We start from the raw sequence: 13746 nt of genomic DNA on the forward strand, positions 1-13746 counted from the left end.
AATGTCTTTGTGTAGAAGCCTAATGATGCCACGCAGTGCTTGTGGAATTATGCCATGAACAGTAAATCAATAATAAAAAAGCTAAAACAAACATTTTGGGATTTTGTCCTACCTCTGATAATCTCTGCAACATAAATAAAATGTTTTTGATCAAAATAACTCATTGCCAATAAAATTAGCAGTAAAAAAGAATATAATATGAACAAAACTTAAAAAAAAAACACTTAAATGTTCACTTAAAGGCAATTGTATTATGTACAATTCCTGATTTCTTTTAGGGTGTACATACACCCGCTTTGGTGTGATGGAAGGCAGTTCAATTTCTAAGAAAAATAAATAAGTAAAACATAACAGAAAAAAGTATTAATCCACTTAGAATTGCAGACTGAAGAGCTAGATTTTCATCTGGACTCTAAAATTTCTCGACTCCCATTGCCAGTTTGAAATGTCTTTGTGTAAATTATTAGTGTTTCTTTTTTTTTTAGTAATCACTTCCTCTGCCTTGCTTCAGCAAGGTTCAGATTTGTGAAGTGCTGTCTTGATTATTGTCTTTTCAAGGGGACCTCACAGCCAATGAGCTAATTAGAACTGTGAGAGTGGTACTGCGGTTTTAACAAGGGTTCATTCAAAATGTGTAAAGGTAGAGTCTGGCTGAATGTCTTTCATATGTTTTAATGATTTGCAATGAGCTGCTCTTAGGAACTGAAGTACAAAAATTTTAACTAGGTTATTTGAAGTTAATGGCAGACTCTTTTTTTTGAAGCCACTTAGAAATTAATTAAAATACTGCTGCACTTCAATAAATTAAAACATAAAAATGAATTAATTTCTGTAATTTAACTCAAAAAGTGAAACTGATATCAATCCATCGATTTGTGGTGTATAACCACGCATCTGCCAGTGGGCAGGAGGCAGGCTATGCACTGGACAGGCCTCAAACTGTCAATCCATTATACATACGGAGTTAGATATGTCCAGCATTCATTTTTATGATTATAGCTAATAAAACCCCAAATGATTTTTCTCAGAAAACTTTGTTACATTTCAGGAATTTTTTTTAACCAGAAGTACTAAAGTCAGTCCTTGAGGTTCAGCATCCAGTATGTTTTAGTTCTAACCTGCGAACATGGAGACGACTGTCGACTCATCAGTTGTTAGCAAAGAGTCATTGACACAAAGTAACAAAAGTCTATTCGTAGAGAAGCTGGCAGTTAAATTTCTGTATCTGATCAAGTGAATGGCAAGTTGAGAAGAAGAAAAAAGTGTGGAGAAAAAAAGATGCACAAGCAGAAGGCTAACTGCAGCTTGTGAACCAAAGTACATTCAAGAGTTTGGGGGCAGATGCTCAAGAGCCACTGAGGGCAGATATATTCAGGACCAGGAGCTGCATTCCTTTTGTTAAACCTTATACATAGAGGACATGGATCACAACTGTCACATTGCTGGAGTTAAGCCAATCTTGACCCAGAGACTATTTCAGGCCCATCTTATAAAGAAGAAAATAGATTGGACTGTTACACAGTGTTCCAAAGTCCTCTTTTCAGATTAAAAGAAACGTTGCATTTGACGGAAATCAAGGACACAAAGTCAGGAAGAGAATTGGAGGGGCACTGGCTTGGGTTTCAATAGAACCGTCCACAGTTAGTGGTCATTTGGGGAGCCATGCCATATGTTGGTGTTGGGTTACTGTGTTCTCTGAAGACCAAAATCACTGTAGCTATCTACCAGGTAATTTTAGAGAACCTTATACTTCTTTTTGCTGAAAAGCCTTATGGATAAACCGATTTCACTTCCCAGGAGGGCTTTGCACCTGCAGACACTGTCAAATGGATTGGTATCTGGGGTTTTAGCAGTGATTTCACTGTGCTGGACTGGCCAAACTCATCAAACCTAAAATTCAAAGAGGATCTATGGAGTGCTGTTAAGAGGAAGATGCAATGTTAGATCCAACAAAGCAGGGCAACTCAAGTACACCATTATATTAATTTTTTTTTTTTTTTTTAAACCTCAGCAGTCACAAGAAATTGCTATCATGCCACAGTCAATATTGCACCGACCATAACCACAAATTTCACTTTCTAACTGAAATACTAAAAATAATTATACATTTTTTAATAATTTTTATAACCTGATATGCACCTGTACTGATCACAATGAATAATGGAATCTAAATCAAAGATTTCTCAAACCACCTCAAAGCCTTTAGCTTTTATATGCACCGGTAATGTTGCAAAGTGCCACTCCTTCTATCTAACAAAGTGATGAAGTCGACACTTGGGTGGCCCAAACTTGACCGGGGCTTACATCAGTCTAATCACGCCCGTATTCTTTCTTTAACCTGAGATACAAAATGAAGACGTACTCATTTTAATGTGTCATATGAAGTGAGTTCAGGTGGGTGAAAATAATAGTATGTGAAGTTAATTAACTTTGCTTTTTGTCCCCCTTCTCTCAGTGCTCATTACCTTTAAATGGAGCCACACACTGGCAGAAGTAATTACCGGGCAGGTCAATGCACGTTGCGCCATTCTTGCAAGGAGATGAAGCACACTCATCAATGTCAAGCTCACATTCTGTACCTTTGACAGAAAATAGCACAAATTGATAAATATGTTGTAGTGAAGGGTGACTTGCACAAAGAATGCAGGTAATTAATTTAATGTTTGTGCCACAAACACTTCATGATCTGTGTCATAAGGGATCACTACTGTCCAACAGGTTTCTTAGCATTAGTGACTCAGAACAATTCGTTTTATCTTATTGAAAAATGCATCCAAATATCTTGGGTAACCAACATGAACTTGACAAAATTAAATGTTTAGGAGAAAGGGCACTTTGCAAATATTACTCACCAAACAAAACACAACAATGATACCTGGGACTGCGAAACAGAATTAAAGAATGTAATATATTTCAAGTAGTGATGCGACATGGTGTTCAGTGTACTTAGTATGGAATTTCACACATTATCTGTAATATGTCTGGAAAAATAGAAACGAGCCAATTAGTGAGCATAGACTTGCCTGTGCAAACAACCAGAGTTTGGGTAATTTACCCAATAATTCATTCTCCGTGAGAATTATTTGGGGTTGTCAGGAAACTGTTGAGAAGCAATTACTGTGTTTGACTTTGAAGAGTGGAATTGATGTATCTCCCAATTAATCTCAACTTGTCTTTGTAAAAAACAAAAATAAATAAAACTTGATGGTTTTTTATTGCTTTTCTCTCCACCTTGCTTTCAATTGGTGTTAGCAGTTATTTGCTTAAGAACATTGAACTGTAAGACAATAGTCTTGAAAAAGTGAGTTTGGTTGCAATGACTGTCGATTTTAATTTGTATCGATGTGTAAAGTAAGTGCCCTAGAAAAATGTTAGGAAACCTTTAATAATTTTAATTGATAATTTGCCATTTTAAGTCTTACTAGTTTAAGAAGAATGAAAGACAAAGCAAAAAAAAAATACTGTTGAAGCTTATTGTTCAACTTAAAGTTTCTACTGTAAATCAGAAATGTTTCTATAATCCGATGCACATGGCTAGCAAGACTATTAGAACAGGAGGTAGAAAGTCAGAAAATTCTAGGTCTAAATGAGACAAAAGATGAAGAATTCCCCTTAGCAAAATGTACAAACCTGTAAAGCCAAACTTGCAAACACATTTGTAGCCATGAAGAAGGTCGACACATGTAGCATTGTGCAGGCAAGGAGAGGAAATGCATTCATCTATATTGACTTCACAGAAGTTACCTGTGATAAAAAACAACATGAAATAAAACAAAAGATGAATAAAGTAAAATCATGACAAGTGTCGATGTGACGGCTTGGTTTACACCAACAATAAATGTGATAAAACAAAGATGTACAAAATAGGTACACCAGCTCTGTAGACCCATTATAGGCTGTGCATTGCTCCACGTTTTATAGGCTGTGCATTGCTCCACGTTTTTTGGGCAAAGTCAACAAAGCAGCTGAACAGCAAACACACAAAGCAACAAGATGTTTCCTTTTCCTTTTTGCACTATCACTGTCTCACACATTTACAGCCTGTGTGAGCGCAAGAGGAGGCTGTTACAAAGTGTGAAATGCCAACATGATAATGGGTCTTTGAATTACGCCAACAATTCATGTAATTACAGAGTACTGCTTGTGCTGCTCTTGTAACACTACAAAGGACAGAACTTGCTGTATAGCCTCACTACCTTCCCTGAAGATGAGCCATGAAGGTTTGCATGTAGTTCATGTTGACATATTGATTTTCTTTTTTTTTTTTTTTTTTTTTTTTTTGGTCAAAGTCTATTGTCAGTAAGAAAGAAAACAGAGACTTTCACAAATACTTTGGAAAAATGCAAAGATTTTTAAGTTCTTGAAAACCAGGAACAATCTCTATCTGTGTTTAGATTTTTCTTAAGCAAACATGTTAAAGTAAAAAACAACAATGTATTCAGGTTTTTTTTAATATTTTGTCACATGATTTGAATCCAACAAATTAAAAACAGAATTAAATTTCTGTTATTTAAATTAACAGAAATTAAATAATAATTTCTGTAAGTAAAAAGGAAAAAAAAAAAAAAAGAAAGAAAAAAACTATTCTAACAAACCTGGCCCTGGGCAAAAAAGTAAAAACTGATTAAAGCTAATAATTGGTTGAGCTGTCCTTGGTTGCAACAGTTGCAACACTTTCAAGTAACTTTATTTTAGCTTAGTCTCATTAGACTAATTTAAACCATAAATGGCCTCTTCAAGGTCAAGCTATGCATCCCAATTTGATTCAAGTCCAGACTTTGATCAAGCCACTTCAAAAAATTATTTTTATTGGCAGCTAATGCCGACCGAACGTGTTCCGCACGTCGAAAATTTGTCAAACGCCTCAAGTTGGATATTTGTGCACTTTGAAGTCAGACGTTGACATCGAGCATCAAAAAAGCTCTAGACGCATGTTGGGAGGAGCGTCTTGGCTCTCGCGTTCTTTTCCTCTCCGGGTCTCTTTGAACAATGGCGGATAAAATTGAGAAATTGGCTTGGCTTTATTTACTGAAAGCGAGAGGATGCAGTTTGCTGACCTGCACTGGTGCCTACATCTTCTGCCAGGACACCAACTACAGGCCACTACGTCACATAGCAGAATCTCTCTGTTTGGTTGACGTCTGCGTGACAGTTTCAACAAATATGCAAAGTTACATAGCGTAGCTTTGAAGTTATTCAGATCAATCCCTATGGTGGACAACTCAGTTACAAAATTTCTCACTCTTTGTTTATTAACTTTAGTATTGAGTTGTAGCCATTTCTAGTAAATCTATTACTGCATCAGATTTAAATTCTGGTTTTCACCACAGTATTAGGATATACTTTCCAACACTGCTAATGTATAGTTAAATGTAGACAAGTGTCAATGAAGGCAGTACTCACTTAATTGCAGTTGTATGTGCTGCTTGTGTGCTTGAGTGTGTAAATAACTTAATCCATTAGCAGCTAAATAAGTGGTGTAACAGTTCAGTGTGTTGTTCTTTGGAGACCAAAGAACAACACATTTCATGTCCTCTTTCTCAGTCAGTTAGTTGCTTTATCAGTAGCGGGCCATGTAGCTTATCCTCTATAACAAGGCACCTCATGCGCCTATGCATCATCATTATTATTATCAAACAGAAGAAATAAAAAAAAAGGCAGTTTTCATTTTTTTGTCCCAGGCAGGTAAGCATTCAAACTTTAAAAAACAAAATAAAATAAAAATGTTGTAAAACAATAAACAGGAAACCAACAACAGAGTACAACTTTTTAATGTAATAAAAAACCTCAGGAGCAATCAATCAAACTTGCTCTGATAAAACAAAGTCAGAGTTAAGATAGTAAAATATCAAAGGATATTTGAGAGGCATCTTGATTTAATGTTGAAATTGGACTTTAAATGCATTTTAATTCTCACTGTTCAGTTGTGAACAGGAGTGTCAGTCAGCTTCAATCAGTGTTAGCTATATTTACAATACAATTGACCATTCTGTTAATTACTCATTTAAGCAGGTGTACATGTTTATAGCAATCTAATTGATAATTAATTGTGCACCTACATACTTGAATATTAAAGTTTGTTTTTTATTCTCTGAGCTGCATCTTCTTTAAACACCTACAGTTTTCTTTTAAAAGCCACTAAAAACAGCTTTTGTAGTGGCTGTCATAACACCAAGGAGACAGCTGTGACACTAGTTAAATAAACAACACAGAGATCTGTGAGTGAATAACAGGTGAGACTGATCAGCAGACAACTTGTCAAATGATCCTTGGAGATGTGGCAGAGGAGGAAAGTGTGAACTGAACTCACAACCATCAAATCCATCAGATTTGATACTAGCTATTAAAAAAAAAAAATCCTTAACTGTTATGACTATATCATCTAATAACTGAAAAATGCTTTAAAAGTGTATCTTAAATTAACAAGGAATTTAGAGAATCTAAGAAATGATCACCCACCTGTTATTCCAGCAGGACAGTCGCAACTAAATGAGTTGAGCTCATCAATGCATGACCCCCCATTTTCGCAAGGGCGACTCAGACATTCATTCACTTCAATCTCACAGTTATTTCCTAAAAAAAATGTTTGAGAGCAGAATATGTTGATTCCTTCTTAAAACAGAAAAAAAGCCACATCACTACATAAGGAATGACTTCAAGATAGCTCTCACTTACCAATAAATCCAGGTGCGCAGAAGCAATTATAGCCATTCAGAGAGTCTTTACAAATGCTGAGGAGTCCACATGGATCCAGTTCACAATCATCAATGTTTATCTCACAAAACTGACCTGTTAAACCTGTAGAGAACAGGCTGTTAGCTCATTCTAGATAAAACATTGTAATACTGTTATACGACTGCTGCAACCACTGCTACTAACATATGATTGATTGATGACTCTATATCAGATGTGTGGCAAATAAATTAAATGGTACATTTAATCTAACATTTCTGAAAAGATTGAGGAAGATGCATCCGCTTAGTTAAACTTGCCCTTTTCTTCTGCATAGTCAAGCAAGTGAAGTAATCATTTAGGTACATTATTCCGAGCAAAACTCTCATATATATACATGTGCACATGCTGACATACAAATATAACATAATACAACATGATGATGTGATCGAAATATCACAGCGTTGCGCATTATGTGTCGTTGATATGGCCTGTGATGTAACACAGGCCTTCATAATAATTTATGTCATCGACAATAAAGTTTTTTTTATTTTTTTTTATTTTCACTTTTTGTTCTTTTAGTATTACCACTACCAGGTAAAAAAAAAAAAAAAAAGATACATTTGCATTGATAAATTAGGTTTAACAGTCATTTTGTCATTATAATATGAACCTAAAATGTACGGCTTTGCCTGTACATTCCCTAACAGTAGACTCTTACTTTGATGAAAATCCAACACATTCCAACACACAGACATCCTGTGCATTATCAGTGCTTTGAAGTCAACTCACATCCTGATGAGCTAAGCCCCGACTTACACAATGCATAAAGGCTACTGCGGGTTGTTGCTTAAGGCCAAAGAGATTAAACTCCTACAGAGAAGAAAGCTGAACAAGTGAAAGCATCAGCTGGAAGTGTGCCTGCTATGTACATGACTCAGTCAAGGGAAAGCCTCTGCTTCAGCTGAAGGGCGAACCCACCTGGTAAACAATCGCATTTGAAACCTCTTGACAGATCCACACATACTGAACCGTGTTGACAAAGGCCGTCAACACAGTGGTTTATAGGTGTCTCGCAGTGTGTTCCCGTGTTGCCATGATGGCACACACATCTATAAGTACTTTTCAGCTCTTCACAGAGAATGGTCCCTTCAGGGTCACATGGATTTGACACACACTGGTTCACCGACGACGAGCAGTCTCCGCCACTGTAGCCTGAAAAAGAGGCAGGATCAAAGAAGAGAGTGATGTGCTGTGAGCGGTTTCCTTATGCCTACCTACACATGGCAGGATTCACATATTTTGATTTCACATGATGCTCCAGTTGCCTGTGATTTTTATGGTTGCTGATTTTTACTGTTTAAGCAGACTGGGAAGAAATTGGTAAAAAAAAAAAAAAAAGAAAACCCGCACTGGCAGTGGCTTCAAATAAGCTGTGATTATGTTCAGAGGTTAATGTGTTTGTCATTGATTTCACAGCAATAAACAACATTAATATGTTTTCATTACAGACAGAACTCACAAAGGAGACCGCATTAAGCATGAAAAGGTCCAGGTAAACACAATAGCCTAACATGGTGTAATCTATATTCACCACACCACTATATCAAAGGCTTAGCCCACATATTAAATCCAATAGGAATTTAGATAAATTCACATAACTCAATTTATTAAAAAAAAAAAAAAAAAAAAAAAAAAGTTCCTTACCTAAGGGGCAAATGCACTGTACTTCCTCAGTGTAAGAAAGGAAACAAGTTCCTCCATTTCTACAGAGGAGTGGGTCAGTTGTGCATGCAGACAAAGATATGGAGCAATTCTTACCTGAAAGATTTGAATGACATGCCTAAGACAAATAAATGGCAGTGGCTCTGAAAAAGTTTTTCACATCTCTTTTAAATGGAATTCACAACAAATGTTGACTCAAAGCTCTTTGCAAAAAAAAAAAAAAAAATCGCTTCAATTCAATACGACATATGTTCCAAACAAACAAACCTCGTTATCAAACAGCACAGTAAACTCAGTTAATCATTCAAAATAGTTTATACAGTTTCTGTCTAAGCAAAACCTGCAGATTCCATTGAGCTGTTGGCTTGTAGTACTCGCTTTCTGATGCAATGAGAAAGCGAATAAGTAATACTTTATTTGAAGAGTTCTTTTTGCTGTTATTTGGTCATGGTTTATGTTTTAGATCTTGAAATAAATTATAGTGTCAGACAAAAATAACTGGAATGAATATATTAATCTGCTTTCAAGTAAAAAATATTTTTATTTCATTTAAGGAAATAGGAATGACCTTTGGTCAAAATTAATCACAATTTTGTCATTTGGTTCATTTACATTTTTTTTGGCTCTAGTGTCCTAGAGCCAAAAAATAATTTGGGAGTGATCAGACAGGAAAGAAGTGGGTAATGAGAAAGCGGAAAGACATGCGGCAAAGTCATCAGGCCGGGACTCGAACCTGCGACGGCCACGTCAGGGACTAAGGCCTCCATACGTGGGTTGTGCTCTACCCCTGTACTACCACAGGACACTGGTTTATTTACTTTTAAGTACGTAAGCTTTGTTTAATGTTAAAATAGTTTCCTTTTGTGTATTGTTTTCAGCATAATAACTCACTCTGAAGCCATACCTTTACTCCTATTTTTGTTACATGTCATGCAATACATCTTTTAAATAAATAACATTATAAGATGTTCAAAACTGTGTAAGAAGTCTATAAGGGATGGGTCAATCAGACTATGATCTAACCAACCCTAGTCAGGTCACAGCAAAACACCAAACCCAAGGTAAAAAAAAAAGTCAATCTAGGATTCGCTTTTGAGATACAATTAGAATTTTGTTAAGGTGGATGACGATGTTGTTTTCTCTGATATATTTGTTTGTTTTTAAGTTGAATTGTACAGGATTGCAAGAGATGTGTCCAATTAATGATGGGCACAGTTTCAAAATGATTTATGATGGACATTTTTTTTTCCATCACAAGTAAACCACTGCGGTTTATTGCATGTGTGGTATGGGATCCTGTAAGGGTGATGTTGCTATTGAGTGTAGCTGATATGTGTCTGTGTAAGCAACACCACACGGTATATATAATACATGAGACAAATGATAACAAAAATGAACTTGACAGGTGCACTGTATACAACATATCTTTAAACATAGTGGAATACTTGGAGTACATGTTACGGAATCAGTTTCACCTCACTTTTACTTTGAAACTTTGATCTTTGGTTTTTACAGGAGATGAAACAGTTATAACACCATTCTCAGTCAGGTGCACTCATTTGGGAAATAGTGAGTGAGCTCTTGGATGTGACAAAGGGACAGGTTGATGGTTATCAGCACTCAGGAGCTATCAATCTATGCTCTGTGTTTTAAGGACTGCCAGGAGAAATGATAAAGATAACTCACCACCAAAACCTGAAGGACAGATACACTCATAGTCTGCAACCAAGTCAATACACGTGGAATTATTGGCACAGTATCCGTGGACACATTCATCATGGTTGATTTCACAGTTGAAACCCCCAAAGCCTGAGAAAAAGAAAAATAGCGTCGGAGTTGGAGCGTGAATGTCAGTAAACACCAGACTTGAAAAGATACTAATTGGTATCAAAAGTGATGAAATCTGACATGACTTGTCAATGAAAGCTCATCACACGTTTGCAAATACATACTGATGAGTGGAAAGAAAAAAAGAAATGCAATTTCTCCCCACTTTCTGCCTTAGTTTTTTTTGTTTTGTTTTTTTTTTCTTTCTAATGAATTTTAATTTGCACCTTGGGTGTCTTTTTTTTTTCCACAATAAAAGGTTAAAGCAATGAAGTAAAAGCGAGGGCTGAAATTTGTGTCGTTTTTGCCATTCTGTCTCTCATAAACATATTCCACTGCATGGTCACGCTACAAAATGACTATCATTAGCACTGTCACACACCGGAGTTACAGGAGAGCCATGACTAATGCTTAGCTATCAGCACCATCGGTGCAGGTCAAATCCTCATCATTTCTCAAACTGACCATGGAACCAATTTCCATCTCCCTCCAAGTCATAAAATTTGACAATTATTCTGACTTCATTAAAAATGCATAACAGACTTCACCTGCAATCAAGGTTTAGTCAGAGATATGTTTCACTGGCAAGGTGTCGACTCGACAAAGAAATTATTAGAAAACTACCTGGGATTTATTTCTCGTTAAAACTAAACAGTACTACATCAAATAATATGCAAGTGAAATTTCTCTTAGGGGATCGGATTATTTTGAATAATAGAACATTAAGAGTTTTTGGAGACTTCTTTAAGCATCTTGCAGCCTGGTTTCAGTTTGGACTTGCTTGGTGCAAGTTTGGACCTGTTGGGACTGGTATGGAAAATCGTTCAGTTGTAAACTACTGTCTGTGCAGTGAAATGAATGTTTTTTGTATTCCTCCTCAAGATTTATATACATTAAAAATCTTTTCAATTCAATTCTCATTAAATCTCACTATGACATTCACTGTCACTTTAACAATCTACAGAAAGCCAAAGCAAATGATTACCGTATCGCCAATGCAAGTCTCTTTTAAAATGCTGAATATCAAAGTTTGCATCATGTGTTTTTGATGTGAAATGCCCACGTGGAATTTTAGCATTTCTATATGGAAATTATGGTGGAGGTAGCCTAATTTATTCTACAGAAGCTTCAAAGGTATTCTCTTTAGTTTCAATTATATAAACTTCTGTGTATCATTACACTTTATATTAAACATGTTCAAATATCGTACTAAGCAACACACAGTCTGCTGTAAAAGATTCTATTTTTTATTTTTTTATTTTTTTTGTAAATTTCCTGAAACTTACCTTCCAAGCACAAACACTGATACTGGTCAAGGTCATCCACACAAATTCCTCCATTCTGACACGGTTTTGATTCACATTCGTCGAGATTTACTTCACAAAATGCACCTCCATACCCTGCAGTACACATTAAAGAAGAGGGGAGAATTTCTTTATTTCTGATCTTTTCGCCTGGTTTCATTCCTCAGCCAATTAGGATCAGCATGACTTTGTTTTCACAAACAAAAGCTGGCTTTCAATGCTTGTATTGATTCAAAGAGCTTGCTGAGAACAGGCAGACTCAGCTCACTGGATCATTTAATCATGTTTAATAAGAGCCCATCATTGCCCTCCTGATTTATTACATAAAACAGGCCAAATGCCTTCTTCAAAATCAAACTCAATCTATACGCAGACAGTACTACATCAAATAACATGCATCAGCACACACGTAGGCAGACGCACACAAACATTTGTTCACACACACACACACACGCGCACACACACACACACACACACGCACACAAACACACACACAAAAGGAAAGAAACATTCCTGTGTTTAAGTCATTTTACTGCAAGCAGAAAACAACCTGCATGTGGGTTGACCTTAAATTAACCCACAGAAGCATTTGAATGTACAGTGGGTACAATACGAATGTTTCACATAGTCAGCCAAGGTAAAACAGAATATGAGCTGCTCGAGATGCTTTGCACAATTAGATATGTGATAGGGAAAAAAATGTATAAAAGGCACATTCGCAGCATCTGCTTGGCTGCAGAATAAGCAGTTTCCTGCAAAAATAACAGTGACAAAATACAGAAACAGAAGCCAAACAAAAACAACTGCTGCACAGCAGAAACCTGCATGATGGCAAAAAAAACAAAAAAACAACAACAACAACAAAAACCTTATCTTATGCCAGAAAGAGCGTTTGATGAAACAAATAATGGAGCTCAAGTAATTTTATGGCACAAAAAACATCTTACACTGCAAAGCTGCTCCTTACAAACCATGCACAAGGAAACAATGCCTCAGTCAAAAAAGTCTTAATTCAAAACTGACTTAAAATGTGGAAATTAATCTCTATGAGTGGTATAGCAGCTAAACATCCAGATTTTCCCCAGCAACCAAATCCAAATGATCCTCACTTCTTCTTTAATGATGAATATCTCATTTAAATATAAGCTAGGATTAAATATTGTTTATGGTTTAGATAATGGGTGAAAAATTACAACTCTGAAAATGTAGTGATATGTATGTAAAATATAGTCATTCCTCTAAACCCTTGTCACATTACAAACACAAACTCCATGTTTTTTTTATTTAGATTTGACAGACCAAAATAAACCAATGCATAACTAAAAAGTAGAATGAAAGTATATGATTTCAATTACAAATGTGAGAAGAATAAATGAGTAATCAAAACCCAAGTCAATAATTCAGAAGTCACATTTGACTGGAATTGCAGCTGCATTTCTTTCAGAGACATTTTTGCATCTTCTAAGGAAAGTGGTACAAGTTGAGTCAGATTGGAAAAAAATAGTCTGTATCAAACTGTGCTACAATTGAAGTCTCAATTGAATTTAGTTCTGGGATTTTACTGGACCACTCTAACACCTAAATATGTTTTGCTCTCAACTCTTAAAGGGTCAATATTTAAGGCTGTTGCCCTGACGTAAGGTGAATATCTGTTGCAATCTCAAGTCTTTTGAAGAATTGAAGAGGTTTTCCTTCAGGATTGGCCTGAAAAGTGGTCCATCCATTTTTACATTAACTTTACCTACTTTTCTCTTTATCTTCTGAATAAAAGTATTCCCAAAGCATGATGCTGCCATCACCAATGTTTCATGGTGAGTATCGTGTCACCTGCGAAATGCATGTATTGTACTTAATGAAAAAAATTTAAAAATCTTATCTTTTGTTCCTTCCACTTTACCATTATGCATTCTACCAGGTCTAAATATTTTTTATAAAGTATATAGAATAAAAATGAAACTTAGGACCAGCTAGCTGCAATTTAGACAGACGAGGATTAAAGTTGATAATCTGGATGCCAAGGCTGCTGACAAGAGACATCTAAACAAGACAGCAATTGAAAGTTTACCCTTGAGAAGTGATCTGGGAAATGCAGCATAGTGGAGGTTGCTTTCATTTACATAAGAAATCACTCACAATCCTTCATTCTGACATATGCCAAGCATAAATGCAACAGGAGTAATGATGTTACAGTTATTGATTGCATTACATGGACTTCTAT

General features: G+C 35.9%; 1 protein-coding gene across 1 annotated transcript in view; it reads right to left on the minus strand.

Annotated features, from left to right (window-relative positions):
• The window catches only part of eys (eyes shut homolog), a 200970-nt gene that overhangs the window by 128334 nt on the left and 58890 nt on the right, over window positions 1–13746 (minus strand). Inside the window, exons 14-21 of the mRNA XM_016668551.1 lie at window positions 11511–11624; window positions 10084–10206; window positions 8380–8493; window positions 7654–7887; window positions 6676–6798; window positions 6460–6573; window positions 3631–3744; window positions 2466–2579 (exon numbers count right to left, since the gene is read on the minus strand). Of these exons, the coding sequence (XP_016524037.1) occupies window positions 2466–2579; window positions 3631–3744; window positions 6460–6573; window positions 6676–6798; window positions 7654–7887; window positions 8380–8493; window positions 10084–10206; window positions 11511–11624 (1050 nt within the window). The remainder of the gene's footprint in view (window positions 1–2465; window positions 2580–3630; window positions 3745–6459; window positions 6574–6675; window positions 6799–7653; window positions 7888–8379; window positions 8494–10083; window positions 10207–11510; window positions 11625–13746) is intronic.

This window comes from Poecilia formosa, unplaced genomic scaffold (assembly GCF_000485575.1).
Source record: "Poecilia formosa unplaced genomic scaffold, Poecilia_formosa-5.1.2 Scaffold15, whole genome shotgun sequence".
Taxonomy (NCBI): domain Eukaryota; kingdom Metazoa; phylum Chordata; class Actinopteri; order Cyprinodontiformes; family Poeciliidae; genus Poecilia; species Poecilia formosa.